This window comes from Gopherus evgoodei, chromosome 16 (assembly GCF_007399415.2).
Source record: "Gopherus evgoodei ecotype Sinaloan lineage chromosome 16, rGopEvg1_v1.p, whole genome shotgun sequence".
Lineage (NCBI taxonomy): Eukaryota > Metazoa > Chordata > Testudines > Testudinidae > Gopherus > Gopherus evgoodei.
Genome location: NC_044337.1, coordinates 14,910,061 through 14,925,105, shown reverse-complemented (window position 1 = coordinate 14,925,105; position 15,045 = coordinate 14,910,061). Strand labels below are relative to the sequence as shown.

At 52.6% G+C, this 15,045-nt stretch overlaps 1 protein-coding gene across 5 annotated transcripts in view; it reads right to left on the bottom strand.

The window, feature by feature from the left end:
* HMCN2 (hemicentin 2) overlaps nt 1-15,045 on the bottom strand; it is a 117,529-nt gene that overhangs the window by 37,215 nt on the left and 65,269 nt on the right. For all 5 annotated transcript variants that reach the window (XM_030535297.1, XM_030535298.1, XM_030535300.1 and 2 more), the window contains 14 exons: nt 13,836-13,959; nt 12,870-13,045; nt 12,315-12,411; nt 10,697-10,816; nt 10,136-10,297; nt 9,262-9,543; nt 8,482-8,649; nt 6,780-6,893; nt 6,380-6,466; nt 4,516-4,707; nt 3,918-4,091; nt 3,262-3,375; nt 1,382-1,524; nt 499-649 (listed from right to left, as the gene is read on the bottom strand). In XM_030535297.1, the coding sequence (XP_030391157.1) occupies nt 499-649; nt 1,382-1,524; nt 3,262-3,375; nt 3,918-4,091; nt 4,516-4,707; nt 6,380-6,466; nt 6,780-6,893; nt 8,482-8,649; nt 9,262-9,543; nt 10,136-10,297; nt 10,697-10,816; nt 12,315-12,411; nt 12,870-13,045; nt 13,836-13,959 (2,104 nt within the window). The remainder of the gene's footprint in view (nt 1-498; nt 650-1,381; nt 1,525-3,261; nt 3,376-3,917; nt 4,092-4,515; nt 4,708-6,379; nt 6,467-6,779; nt 6,894-8,481; nt 8,650-9,261; nt 9,544-10,135; nt 10,298-10,696; nt 10,817-12,314; nt 12,412-12,869; nt 13,046-13,835; nt 13,960-15,045) is intronic.

Below are 15,045 nucleotides of genomic sequence, written 5' to 3'. Positions count from 1 at the left end.
TGAAAGAGAGCAGGCAGCAGCTATCAATGCACACTGGGAAAAAGACCCAAGAGACACATAGGCAGCCAGCAGGGGCAAGCGGATCCAGGGTGGAGGGATTAGCCAAACAGCTTAGCTGTGGGAAGTATTCTCGCCCAGTCCCCCGAAAAGCACTCTCTGGACATGCGGGTGGCTGCATACTGGGAAGGGGTAGGGGCTGCCTGTTGCTGTTCTAGATCTGCTGGGATTCCCAACCCATTTCTGCTCCCTTTGTGCCTCTCCCAGCTGAGGTCAGAATCTGGCCCCAAACAAAAGCTACTTGGGCCCTTTGGGCTCCACCTGAACATGGGATCTCACTGCATGGTGGGTGAAATAACACCACTTCCACAGTGACTATTCCCTGCCCCCCTCTTTTAGCGCTCCACTTCCTGCCTTCCAGGGGCTCAGCCCCCTTACGCCTTCTGCTCCCAGACTCTCATTTGCAGCTGTGTGACCAGCAGCTCCGGGAGAGAGACTCGCCTTGAATATGCACGTTGAAGTCCTTATCGTCTTCGCCCACCGGGTTGGTGGCGATGCAGGTGTAGCGCCCCGAATCCGAGACACGGGCGGGACTGATCCGAAGAAGCTGCCCCGCGCTGAGAACCTGGAGATGGCTGTCACTCTCCAAGAGCTGTGAGGAGACACCCAGAACAAGGATGTGGGGGAGGAGGAGGAGAAGGCGGAGTTAAACCTTTCTCATGGTGATTAAATGCCAGGATCGAAGCCTGGAAAACAGCCACAGGAAAATACAAAATCCAGACCCCAAGCTTTACAAATGGTGTCTTCCTCTCCCAGCCAGCTGGAAACTGCTCTTCATTCACCAATAGATACCTGGCTATTAATCATCAGAGGGTTTCATTGTCTTAAATAAGCACATTATTTCATGAGAATCAGTGTAGAGATCCTGAATCTGAATGAACACGGAGTAAAGAATTACCCTTCCCTGCCTGCCCTCATGGCAGAAATGGCTGGCGGCAGCCCAGAAGAGAGAGCACACCCTCTCAGGGACCAATAAGGGGGCTGTTTTGGTTGTATTTCTAGGCATCATCAGGCAACTGACTGTGCCCAACTGCTGTGCAGGTCCCTGCTCTAATAGGGGCTGACCAGGTTGTCACGAGTCCACCGTCTCCTTTGGACTCCAGAAACCTGATCAAATGAGAACAGCTGCCCAGAATGAAAACAGTCTGTCATGAAGGGGGAACTCCCCAGCCTTCCCCACTGCAGTCCCATGATCCTGGCCCACTGAAGTCCATTGGTCCCCTCCCCTTGGCTGTGCCTTTGAAGGCTCCAGTCTCTTTAGAAATGGTTATGAGTTTTCACTAGTGACACTGGCAGTTTCCTGCCTTTTCTTTAGCAACCTCACCTGCCCATCCTTGTACCACTGTATGGTTGGCTTGGGCACAGCCCAGGACTCGCACTCCAGCGTCAGGGTGCCATTCACCTTGGTTTTCACCTCCTTCATGGCAAATTCCCCCAAAGCATGATCTTTGGCAATCCAAGGAGGAACTAGGAGCCACGACACATGAATACAATCAGGACAAGAGAACCATCTCCCTCCGCGCCTGCCCTTTGGTCTAGCCACATGGGCACCGTGATGCTGGGACACCAGCTGACCGCTCACACCAAGGCATCACTGAGCACTGACAAAGGCATAGCTGAAAACCAGTCGGCTCATCTGTGTGCTAGTACTGTTCAAACAGATATGAGAGTTATGAGAATGTGTTCAGACTTTATGAAATGCTTGTAGGATGCTGTGTGAATTAATCTGACTTAGAACATCTGTACCCCGTGTTCGAAGGTGATATTTACGTGTTTGCTCTGTGACTATAGAAATGTTTGCTTTAAAACTGTAACCCCCCCAACCAGTCAGGAGAGAAACATTCCCCAGTGTGAAACGCTAGTGACCAGAAGAGCTGTCATCTCCTCTCCAACAAAAGAAGGTCCATAGACACCAGAGAAGATATTGTGAAACAGCAGGGGGTAAAAGACTGTTGAGTGTCCCCCTATACCGATGAAGAGGAGATAAAACACTCATCCCACCAGCTCGAGCTCTGGGGGGAAGGGAATAAAACTCCCTGTCAAGAAGAAATTGTTATCCCTTTGCTGCTTGGACTTCAGGGAGAGGGCAAGATTTCCAAGCATAAGCTAAACAGCCGGGGATCTCTTGCTTGGGTTACCCCTAAAGGACATATAGAATTTGCACATTACAGCAGCTTCCAAGACTAACTCATTTGTGGGTGTATATTTATCTACTTTAACCTTGTAAACAGTTCATGTCTTTTTCCTAGTTAATAAACCTTTAGTTAGTTTATTATAGGATTGACTACAAGCATTGTCTTTGGCGAGAGATCTAGGGTGCACTCCACCTGGGGTAAGCAACGGGCCCTTGGGACTGGGAGTAACCTGAATATTGTGATTTTTACTCTAAGGGATCATCTATCGCAAAGGGAAGCTTGCCTAGGTGACAAGATAGATCAAAGTACCCAAGGGACTGTCTGTGACTCCGTGGTTACACTGTTTTAGTGCCTGAGGAGTTTACATTTGATGCTTGGTTGATGAAATCTAATTATAGAACATACAACCAGTCTGGGCTTTGTGCCCTGGCTTGCAAAAGTCTGCCCTGAGGCTGGGACCCATGTTTGTGAGCTACTCCAGACAGCTTGGCCGGCACATACCTGTGCTGTAGGTGCACAGCAACAGCCAGCCAGCGAGGAGTGCCAAGGAGAACCCTGCCTCAAGGAGCACAAGGCAAAGCAAATACAAGTCAGTGCAAAAGAAACCCACTGCTCCGCTGCCAGGAGGGAGGGCTCTTCGGAAGGGATTGGAAGGCAGAGGTTTAACATAAGCTGAGATAGAGCCTGCTGCAGCACATGGGGTGGGTGATACCCTGAGTGGGAGCAGGAGACAAAGGGAGCAACCGGGAGGGAAGGGTGGGCATTGCTACTGGGCATAAATAGCCCCCTCTCAGTGCACAGGGAATGCTGATCCAGCTCAGGTAGGACATACCCCAAGAGTAGCAGGAGAAGGACACGCAGGGAGCTTTAGCAAAGGGCATCTAGGGCAGGATCCCTTCTTGGGCTAAAATGTTCATATCATAAAAGCTGCGGCTCCATCTGGCACATGGAACACACATGTGACAGAAGGAAAAGAAGCCGCTGTGGGACGGGTCTGAGCAGTAGTCGGCAGTAATAACGGAAACATGAGGCCTTGGCAAAGCTCTTTAGAGAGGGGCTTCATACATACCAAGGACCCTGACTTCATAGCTCTTCACAGCCTCCCCAAGCTCACTGGTGACGATGCAGGTGTACCTGCCAGCATCCTCTTGCTGGGCATTCAGAATCTGAAGCCCCCGGCCACCTGGTCAGGGAAAAGGACTCTCCGTGATGGCGCCTACCGCAGCCCTTAGTCACTCCGTTAAGAAATACGCAGGTGAATCATCCCGACTAGCAATCCCTGGCTAGAACACAATACAGCGTAGGCTATGAAAAGAGCAGCTATTCCCCAGGAATTGCGGCTGCCTGTCCACACACAGCATGAACAGCAGCAAAGCACCTTCCTCAGAGGGCCCCGCTGACATGCCTCGAGTCTGAGCTGCAAAGGTCATGTCTGCAGCACAGCCTCCAGGCCTACAGAATCACTGGTGTTGTGCTGGCCCAGCTCCAGCAGGCACCAGCTGAGATGATGGGTTTGGGAACGTCAGCACCCATTCAGTAAGAACACGGTCCAAGACCTCTTCCCCCACCCAGGCCAGAGAACCCTGGTCACAAGATCGCCCTGGACCGGACATAGATGCGAAAGGCTCCATATCCAGTCCCTAGTCCGTGTGACCAATCGGGAAGCAGTTACATGAAGTCAACAATGATTCTGAGCAATCACATTCGCTGAAACTGATACATTACCAGGGAGCAACCGGGCATTTGTGGAAGCTTGGAAAGGAACCTCGTCCTTCAGCCAGGTGATAGTGGGGGAAGGGTAGGCCAGGGCCACACAGGGCAGGGATACTGGGTTATCGATCACTACGGTAACATCGTCTGTGGCACCCTCGTGGCTCATCCCAGGAAACGTGGGACTAACTATGGGAAAACAGAGATCGTTATTGAATGGAGAGAGAGAGAAAATGTATCCGATTTCCGTCACAGCTGAGGCTTTCCACCACTTCACTCTGCCCATCAGAGTGTGCAGCGCTCAGCTCCTCCGGCTGACAGCTGGCCGAGCGAGGACTAAAACACCCGGAGCAGACAGAACCTCAAGCACTGATGTAAAAAAAAAAACCTCTGGGGCCAGTTCTACTCCGCCCAGCACCAGTGGAAGGGAAATAAGTCCTAGATCACAATGGCCAGGGAAAACGTACCAATGGCCATGGTTAAACACTCATTGCTAACGTCTTCATTGGAAACAGTGATACAACCATTCCTCTGGCTCAACAAATTGCTCAAAGGCCCTGGCCCTGCAGGGTGCTGGGAACTTCTTGCTAAAAGGTAGGTGCTCCGTACTTACCTAGAACACTAAGCAGATAGTGTTTGGTTTTATCAGCCACGGCATTGGAGGCCACGCAGGAGTAGCGGCCAGCGCTGGAAACGGTGGTTTGGTTTATCTGCAAGACAGATCCGTCTGGGGATATGTAATAGGCATCTCTGCTTAGCAAAGGGCTGCCATCTTTTAACCAAGTGATCTCCGGTTTGGGATTGCCTGTATGGTGAAAGGGAAAAGAGATTAAAAAAAAGCATGACTCGGCCTTTGCTGAAGTTTGTCTCATGTACACTCAGCTGTGCTGGAGTGAGCCAGACCAGACCTGGAACCTGGAGCACAGCTCTGAAATGTTTTCCCTCCAGTCACGCTAGGGTTTAAGAAGAGAGCCTCAGCAGCTTGCAGAGTGTGCTGGATAAGCCGCAAGAGCAATGGGGATAAACTGGCCCTGTGTAAATTCAGGCTGGGAGGTTGTCAACCATCGGAGCAGTGAAATTCTGGGACAGCCTCCCAGTAGGAGCAGTGGGGACAAACAACTGAGCTAGTTTTAAGATGGGTCTTGATAAGCATACGAATGGGATTGTATGACGCAAATAGAAGGGATTGGACTGATCCAAGAGGTCTCTTCCAGACCTACATATGGCCAAGAGGTTTCACTATGATGAGGCAGGTGCTCCCATCTCTACCTTTACCCCGGTATCTAAGTTTCATCCTGATAAATGGTACCCAAGTGCCATATTCCATCTCTTGCCCTGGAATAGGGATCAGCTCCCTGAAGCATTAATGAACATGTGTCTTCCCCTGTTTGTTATCAGAAGAAAGAAGAAAAAAGTGTGGCAGCAGGATGGTGGCTCTATCCAGGCATTGCCAATGCAGCCAGCTTTGCAGGACACGGGAGCCCAGGATAAAGGCAAGTTATTTTCCCTAAAGGGAAAAAGGACTCAAATGCACGTGGATGGCTAAGTCGCTTAAAAAGAGCCTACCCCTTGCTTAGATGCTGGGCAGCAAAATGATGATTTATTCCATTTGGGTGTGCCATCACAGGGGTGTCATCACTGCACCTCATCCAGAGAAATAAAAATTGTCCCATGTGGGCACAGAGGGGGGTGGGATAAAGCAGCAATTTATCACCTATCCTCCAGGGAAGAAATCCGAAGGGAAATCTAGTTCCCTGCCCTGCTCTGATGGCTAGCAAAGACAGGTCGTCCTGCAGCATCAGCTAGAACAAGGTCGGCAGCAAATGTTCTCCCCAGGCCCGCAATCCAAATCCTGCTCCAGATCACCAGGAATCCAGGCTAGGGACCAGCAGCTCCTCAGCTGATCTCCGATGTTGCGCCAGCACATACCCGAATCGAAGCCCAAGGGTCCCTCACAGGCAGAGGCACAGAAGAGAGAAATGTGTGGAGGAGGTGGAGGGGTATGAGGAGGCCGTCCTGAAAATGCAGGCAACTCTTATTCCAAGTCTCTTTGGTGACCTCATTTGAAAGCCATGCACTTTTCCGTTAGGAGTAATTAATGTAAATGTGACTGACTCACTTCATGCAGAGGTCAGGTGGTATTTTTTTTAATCATCTGTATTATGGTCGAACCCACAGTCCGCGATTGAGATTGAGGTCTCATTGCGCTAGGTGCTGTGCAAACACATAATAAGAGACAGTCCCCCACCCCGAAAGAGCTTACAGTGTAATCGGACAAAAGGTCACAGGGAGGGGAAGCAACTTGCTCAAGGTCACGCAGCAAGTCAGCGGCAGAGGTAGGAATAGAAGCCAGGTCTCCTGTGTCCCAGTCCTATCCACTAGACCACATATCTCGTCTTTACATCTCGATTACCCACCCAAAGCACTACAGTTAAAACCACCTCTTGCTTTTCCCAGCCAGGACCTGCGACACTCACCTGCCGCTATGCAGGACCAGCTGACTGACCGACCCTCAGGCACTTGAACTCTGTCTTCCTCGCCCGCGTTCTCGATGCTGGGAGGAACTAGAAAGCCAAAGAGAGAGAGGGGAAGACAGGATGATTCTCTCACCAGGAGTCCGACCGCACCAAGAGAGACAAGAAACCACTTTCTAGCCACCTAGAGCAAAGGATTTGGGGATTGTCATAGGTGAAGGGCCATATTCCAAGGGCCTGTGTGACTGTAGCACTTAGCTTCTCCTCTATGTCAGAGAATCTCCATTAGAAACCTTGTAGCAGGCAGAGCATTAAAAACCAAGGGGACAGAGGAAATCGTGACAGGTCCCAGAGCAATAACTCAGGTATCTACAGTGTTTCTGACCCAGTGCTTCGTCCTTACCTAGGACCTCCACACTGAAATCCTTCCTAGCTTCCCCAGCCGCATTGTTAGCTACGCAGGAATAGAGGCCTCCGTCTTGGGCTCGCATGTGTGTCAGCCTCAGAATCCATCCACCTGGAAACAAAAGGGAAAAGCCACAGTGGCAAAGAACAGAGAAACGGCATTACCAGTGACGACACCCTGTCCTAGCAAGTCTCCGACATCACCTGAGCTGGCCTGTCCCAGCTCTCTCCTTCACTCATCAGGGCATGTTCCTGGTCTACAAGGCCACGTGAGGGGTCTATATAGAGCTCTCTCCACCAGAGTACAGCCAACTAGGAGTGTCTACTAACCCCAGCAGGGACTCCCTCCAAACATGGCATCCTCTCGTGTGCTCTTTCCTCACAAAAGCAATGAAGAGTCCTATGGCACGTTATAGACTAACAGACATATTGGAGCATAAGGTATCCACCCACGAAAGCTCATGCTCCAATACGTCTGTTAGCCCATAAGGTGCCACAGGACTCTTTTTCGCTTTTTACAGATCCAGACTAACACGGCTGCCCCTCTGATCCTTTCCTCACAAGTAGCAACTCAGACCACATAGAGGGCGGGTCTATCCTACAAATACAACCAAGGGTCTTTCTCCGTATAGCTTCAGTCTCCATAACAACTAGGTACTGAATACTGGGTTGGGATGGCAGGGCAGGCCAGTGACGGCCAGTGACAGATTACAACCCTCTGGGAGCAAGGAGGGAGTAGGGAAGAGACCATCTCTCTCCAAGTCTCAATTCCCTCCTTAAGTTGCTCCCAGGGCAGCGCGCCGACACGCTGCTCCTTAAGGTTTGTCTTCACTAGGGAACAGGCAGCGTTTACAATGAGAGAGCGACCCCAGCAGGAAGCCCTAGCGGAGACAAGGCAGGAGTTAGTGGAGCTGGTTGAGATAACCCGGAGTGTGTGAGGGAGGGGGCTAGGGGTTATTCCAACTGGCCACACTGAGCCAAAGATAGCACTTGCCAGGTCTCCACTAGGATAGCTTTCTTCTCAGAAAGAACACACCCTACGCTCCTCGTGGGGATGTAGCCATCATGAGGACAACTTGTCACTGGAAAAGTCAGACAATCTCGCTCCCAGGGGTGAAATTAGCAGAAAATTCTGTCACTGCTGAATGAGTCAGGCAGCTAAAACCCTGTGCACCAGATTGAACGCTGAGTGGTGATTAGACCTCCCTCCCTCCCCACCCTCTCCTCCATCCTGGTATCTCTGGTGCTTTCCAGGGAAAAGCTGCTAACTCTCTGGCAGAGATGTCAGAGGATGCTTGGAAGCATTAAGAGCATCTACACTCCCTGTCACTTCCACTCACAAACCACATATCTGCTTTTATTTCTTAGAGACATTTTCAGTGGGATCCTGCCCAACCCCAAGTGACTCCCAGAGACACTGGCTGAGTGAGCCAAGAAACTCCAGCCTGGCAGTGACTTACAGGCTCCTAACTGTGGAGTGTGGTTGTCTAAGGGCTTGTCTGTAGGGAAATTGACCAAACTCGCTATGGTGGAATACGCTATTTGCCAATACCTATTCCGGGGTAGCTTCCTATGCTATTCCATGAGCTATCCCAGAGCAGCCATTGCACCATAGCTCTTCTGGTCAATTTCCCCTGAGGTCCAAGGTTGCCAGCCAGTCAGAATAAACCTCCCGCAATGATCACTCATTAATGCCTCACCTGACAACAGGCGTGTGCGCTCGTCAGGGACGATGGGTGAGTTCTCCCAGGACCATCTGACTGTTGGGGGCGGGGTGCCCGAGGCCTCGCAGATGAGAGTTAGGGTGCCATGCAAAGAGACAGTGACATTGGTCACTGACCCTGGTCCCCTAATGAGCTCAGGGGGAACTAGAGAGACAAAGGGATGATCTTTCATTTACAAAGCAGTCTCCACAGAAGCAGGAAAATAAGCAAATGGCGGCCCTAGGAAATCCAGCTTATCCCTGCCTTCAAACTATGTACCCATGTTCAAAACAGGGGCACAAGGAGGTAGCCCAGAAAATATGCCTGTCTCTATGGTGCCTTCAGGACTTAGATCTGTGCTACAGAGCAGCTCACTGTAAATGTACCTGCCAATCTATCTGCACATCCAAATGTGAGTTTACAAGGGTGACAAGTGCACACGCAGCCAGGCAGGTGACCCAACTCACCGGAGGAACTCGACTGGTTGAAAGCTCGGTCCACACAGTCCAGGGAAAGCAGATAACTTTGGTTCCTTGTCACTCACCCCACCATTTAACCCCCCTGCCATTAGCTGCTGGGGTGGCCATTGCAGTAACAATGCCTAGAGCTTACACAGAACTTTTCACCCTGGCTAATATTATCTCATCCTCACACCTAATGTCCTATGACATGCATGGTGGAACTTCCCAGTGCATCTCCTTTCTCCTGACCCCGCTCTCAGACACCTCACTCCCAAAGTCCCAGAAACAACAGCAGAGCTGCTGCCCACATCCTTACCATGCACAGCAAGATCAAATGTCCTCTCCACCTGTCCAACTGCATTCGCTGCTAGGCAGGTGTAGCGGCCCGCATGGGTCACCTGCGCCCTCTGAATATGGAGCTTCCTCCCCTGCTCCTGAAGAAGAAATGCTTCCCCATTCACCACAGGCTGCCCATCTTTCATCCATGTGACTGTTGGCTGCGGTGATCCCCCGGCTTCACATTCTAGCGTTATCTCACCAGCCTTGGCCACGGAAATCTTCTTTGGGGCTTCGCCGCTGCCGTTGATCACTGGCAGAACTGCAGGGGAGAAGAGCACAGGGCAGAGATACTGCATCGACCTGCTGGGATTCAACTCCTTCTGGGTCTTCTGCAAGAGGACAGTAACTGCAGCAAGCGATTGGTCTGGACCAGCGAAGGAGTGTTATAAGCCATGCCATGTACTAAGGCAATCCAGACTCTGGGGTAGGGTTCACTGACCACCAGCTGTCTTTAAATACTCAGAACAACAGAGTTACTTTGGACCAGCGGCTCCCAAAGATTGCCCAGCTGAGCCCATGCTGGCTGCTTGCCAGGAACCCAAGGGCAGCACCTAGCTTTGCAGATCATAGCTGCCCTCCTCAGCAGGGAGCTGTTGATTGCAGTGACCATAGGTCCAGCATTCCAAGTCTGACCTGGCCACTTGGATGAAGATGGAGCACGGCATGCTGGGACATGGAGTCTCCAAGGGCCACATGTCGAGAAGCTCTATGATCCATTCAGCCACTCGCGCTCCCCAAAACCACTAACGATGACTGACTTACACAGGAGATCTTACTGTTATTCTCCACCCAGAGATTCAACTCCCTGTAGTATAAAACCTCCCTCCTCCCGCAGCGCCTGTCCGACTCACCATCCACCTCCAGCCAATGCTCCCTTCTGCTGCTGCCCGCCACGTTGCTGCACTCACAGGTGTAAGATCCCTCATCTGCCGTCTGCACCTTCCCAATGTACAGCAGACTCCCCCCTGCGGAGATACGTTTGGGGCGCCCGAGCTCCAAGGCAAGGGGCATACCTGGATGATGGAGTGGGGGAAGAAAACACATCTCCCCTGAGACTCCTGGCAGCACTAGCTCCCAGGCACACTGTCCTACAGAGGGTCGGATGGTGGTTACACTGAAGTGCCTGCTTCTTCCCATGGAGACAAACCCATGATTGCTTCTGAGCCAGGTGCAGCCTTTCCAAAAGGGGCAGCATCTCCTCCTAGCCACAAAGGTGCCGCAGGAGCGAGCCAACACAAGTCTAAGTAGGTTTAAATCAATGTGTATATTTGGCTTTGAAATCCAGCCTGGGACCTTCTAGCCCACTGGCTCAGAACCATGCTGTCTAGCTGGCTGGACTACCACTGCAGATCTGGTAGCCCTCCTAGGTGACATCCACTCGGGGAGGAGCCAAGATATTAACACAATCCTACCGTCTTTCTCCCAGGTGAGGGTGGGGAAGGGGATCCCGCTGCACTCGCAGGACAGGCTGACGGACTGTCCCTCCATCACAGACAGAGCAGCAGGCTCTTCGGAGGAGAATGAGGGGGGAACTGCACAAGACCAAAGAAGGGTATAACTGAGTGCAAGGGACATCAGACATGCGACAGAAGCAGTGGTATGTGATGCTAGCTAGCGTCCCAGAGGACTTAGCTCTGTTTGCTACTTCTCTGGCTTACAGGAAGTGGGTTTGGCCAAAGGAGAACAACAAGAAACACGCGACCCCTGCCTATTGCCCCGAAGGGGAACCAACCTGCCCAGCATCACAAACGTTTAATCGCAAGTGCCACTGTCAGTCACACAGACTTGCAATTTTGATCCACGTGGAAAGAATGATTTCAACTTTCCAGCTATTAAAAACCAGCAGTATTCTCAATCATACAACTCTCCTACAGCATGACGGTATAGAGAGCGTACTGTGTGAGCCATGGGGTTAAAGAACATTCAGACTGGCCAGCCACACTCTTATAGACAGGGCAGGCAGCATTGCAGAGCACTAAGGTAGCCTGACACTTCCCATTATAAGACTCTGTTTTCAGTTGCTTAAAACTTTGCCAAAATTCAACCATTTGGGCTGAAATTTTCCATGACAGGTGTTTGCCCCCAGCTGATTATTATTAATTATTATTACTGGTAATTTTAGCCAAAATGGCTTTGCTGTCCACAAAGCTATGGAAAAATGTTTCACAGCCAGCCTTAATTCTGGCATTTCCTAACTTTTGAGTGCTTGACTTTGTAATTTTAATAAGATTCTTTCAGTGTTATTTGGTGCATGTGAAACATCTATTTTAGGTAGTAATAATGGATCACATACGTCTAAAACAATAAAATAAAGCAACTAAACCACGTCTCAGTGAGATAATCCAGCTTCAGAAAGCTTAGCATAAGGTTATGCATGCAAATGTGTTTGAGGAACTGCACATGAGGACTGTGGAGGGCTGCATTTTGGGAGAGGATGTGCCCGTGTGTAAGATAAGGATTTTATCATTGCCAGGGCAGATCCCAAAGGGATGCAGCCTCCTTGCAGAATGAGGGCATCCAGACTGACACTGTAATGGTTTTACACAAGGTTTCACCGGCCATTAGGTGGAAAATAGAGATCATTCCCCACCTTTGGGAACAGGGTGTGTGTGTTACGGACTGAACTGCCTTCATGGGATGGACATGATCTAATAAAGTGGATCCATGATGCATACACTCCCCCTCACTAACAGCATCCAGACTGGGACAGCTGGAGTGGGGAGGGACAAAGGTACTTCTCCTTCTCAGCAAGTTCTGAGAGACAAATTTACAGGCGTGGGGCCTGAATTTCAGGCGAGTTGAGCACCACGGCTCCTACTTATGATTAACAAGAGCTGCCTGCAGGCTCTAAAAAACCAACCAAGTTGCCACTATTTTCCTGGCCCCTGTAAGAGGTGGCTGTATTATGCCATGTGGTTAAGATGGAGGAACTCTCACAGAAAGTGATATTGGGACATGGGGCCAGAGAATATTCACACCCCTCTAGGGGATCTTTGTCCCCCTCCCATGTTTGGCCAACACTTGGCTTACCCCAGACATTGAGGTTGTAGTGCGTCTCCGCCCGGCCCAAGCGGCTCGACACCTCACACGTGTATCTCCCTGCATCTCGCGCCTGAGCGTGCTCAATCTGTCAAAGCAAGCAGAGCCGAGGTGGGATCGAGAGAAGGGCCTGCAGAGTGCCACTCGCCCAGTGGCAGCACCAGAAACGCACGCCCAGCCAGGCAGCAGAGCCAAAGTCCACTCGCAGCCCAGGTCCATTGTCCAGGTTGCTCCTGGCAACAAGTCCCTCCGTTCTGGTGCAGTCCTGCAGGCATTCAGCTGGGCCCAGCAGAATCAAGGGACAAGGGAAGTGCTGAGTCAGCAGAAAGACTCTCCTGCCCGAGGAACACAGCCTGGGCGAGACAAGGATAGGCCCATTACTCCATGACTCCGAGCCACACATCTCACGGGAAGGGAGATTCCCTGCCTGGCCCTGGGGTGTCGAGAGCCAATGAGCCATCACCAGGTGTACAGGAGACAGACACATTTACTGTAGAGCCAAGAGTCTGCATTCCCTCCTGACTCAGCATCAGCCAGAATAATCACCTGGAGAATGGCCCTGTCCGCAGAGAATCGGGCTCTGGGGTCCGGCGGAAGAGGGTGCCCGTCCTTCAGCCAGCGCAGTATGGGAGAGGGGGCTGCATCGTGCTGGCATTCCAGGGTCACAGACTGATTGAATATGACTGAGATATTTAGCTCCTCACCAAGGACATTTGGAGGCACTGAAAGGAAACAAGCCTGGGGTAAGATCAACGGGGAAATAGCTCCAGAGGCACTGGGGTTCTGAACTGCCCAGCCCAGAGGCACCGGGGCTAGAAACCGCCGGGCCAAGAGGTGCCAGGGCTAGGAACCACCCGGCCCAGAGGCGCCGGGGTTCTGAACTGCCCAGCCCAGAGGCACCGGGGCTAGAAACCGCCGGGCCAAGAGGTGCCAGGGCTAGGAACCACCCGGCCCAGAGGCGCCGGGGTTCTGAACTGCCCAGCCCACAGGCGCCAGGGCTAGAAACTGCCAAGTCCAGAGGCGCCGGGGCTAGGAACCGCCCAGCCCAGAGGCGCCGGGGCTAGGAACCGCCCAGCCCAGAGGCGCCGGGGCTAGGAACCGCCCAGCCCAGAGGCGCCGGGGCTAGGAACTGCCAGCCCAGAAGCGCCGGGGCTAGGAACTGCCAGCCCAGAGGCGCCGGGGCTAGGAACTGCCGGGCCCAGAGGCGCCAGTGCTCAGCCCTGGTACAGATTAAGCCCTGGGAAAAGCGCCTGTGCAGGGCTGAGGATCAGCCTGTGACAGCCCCTGAGAGGCAGGTGGCCCTGCAGTCATCAGACATGGGGTTTGACAATAACTAATATTTACAGAGCTTTAGCAAACAGCCAGATTGGCTCCCCTAATCCGTATAAGCTGCAGAGCAGCAACTGCTCTAGCAAACACGGGAGTCACTAGGAGGTGAGGTGTGGGGAGGGGGGAATTGGGTTCTGAGGCAGATTCCTCGGCCTCGGGGGGATCAGAGAGGCCTGTACTTACCTTGCACCCGCAGCACAGCATCCCACCTATCCTCTCCCACGGCACTGATGGCCACACAGGAGTACGTCCCTGCATCCAAGAGGTGCGCCCTGGCCAGGGAGAGGACGCGTCCCCCAGACAGGATCTGCACCATCCCCAGAAACAAACCAAAAAGGGATCAGTGACCAGAGGGGTGTTTCCAGCCTCAGGGCCGGCTTTAGGAAGTGCGGGGCCCAATTCAAACATTTTCGGCGGGGCCCTGGCAGGGATGACTTTAAAAAAAAAGTGGAAAAAAAAGCCTCTCATTTCTTTCATGTATTATTTACTTTCCACAACTATATGAATAATAAAATTATATATTATATACATTGCATCATATATGCTGTTGATTGGCTATAAATGACCGCCATTTGACATGTGTGGGTCCCCACCACTCCCTGGGGGGCGTGCACATGTGTTGGTCCCAGCTGCTCCCTGCCCCCCTCATTGAAGCAGGTGTGCAGGGTTACTGCCCTGAAAACTGCAGAGCAGCAGTGGACATGGGGCTGACTGGAGGTAGGGTCTGGCTGCAGGCAGGGCAAGGGGTGTGGGGCTGGTTGGAGACAGGGGGTGTTGGGCGGGCTGGCTTCAGGCAGGGCCGCAGGGGGGTGCAGCAGGGGTTTGCAGGTCTGGAGACAGCGCAGTGTGGAACTGGCTGGCTTCAGGCAGTGAGGTGCAGCAGGGGTTGATTGGAGATAGGGCAGAGGGTGCAGGCTGGGCAGGGTGTGCAGGGCTGGTGCAGGCAGCAGTGTGTGTGGGGCTGGTTGGCTTTGGGCAGGGCTGCAGGGGTGTGTGGCAGTGGTTGGCGGGAGACAGGACAGGGGTTTTGGCAGGGTCTGGCTGTGGGTACGGGGTGCAGAGCTGGCTGCAGGCAGGGGGGGCGGGACTGGTGTGGGCAGGTCAGGGGGTGCAGCAGAGGCAGCTGGAACCCCAGCCCTTTAAGTAGCCCCCAAACCCCCTTCTACCCAGCCCCGGACCTTTTAAATAGCCGCAGGAGCGCTGGGGAATGCATGGGGGAGGCGGGGCTCCGGCGGCTATTTAAAGGACTGGGGTGACAAAGGCAGCTGGAGCCCCGGGCCCTTTAAATAGCCCCCGGAGCCCCTCACTGCCCCAAGGCTCTGGGGGCTATTTAAAGGGCCAGGGGCTCCAGCTGGGGTCGTGGGGCTTGCCACGCTCTGACCGGAGCTCCAGC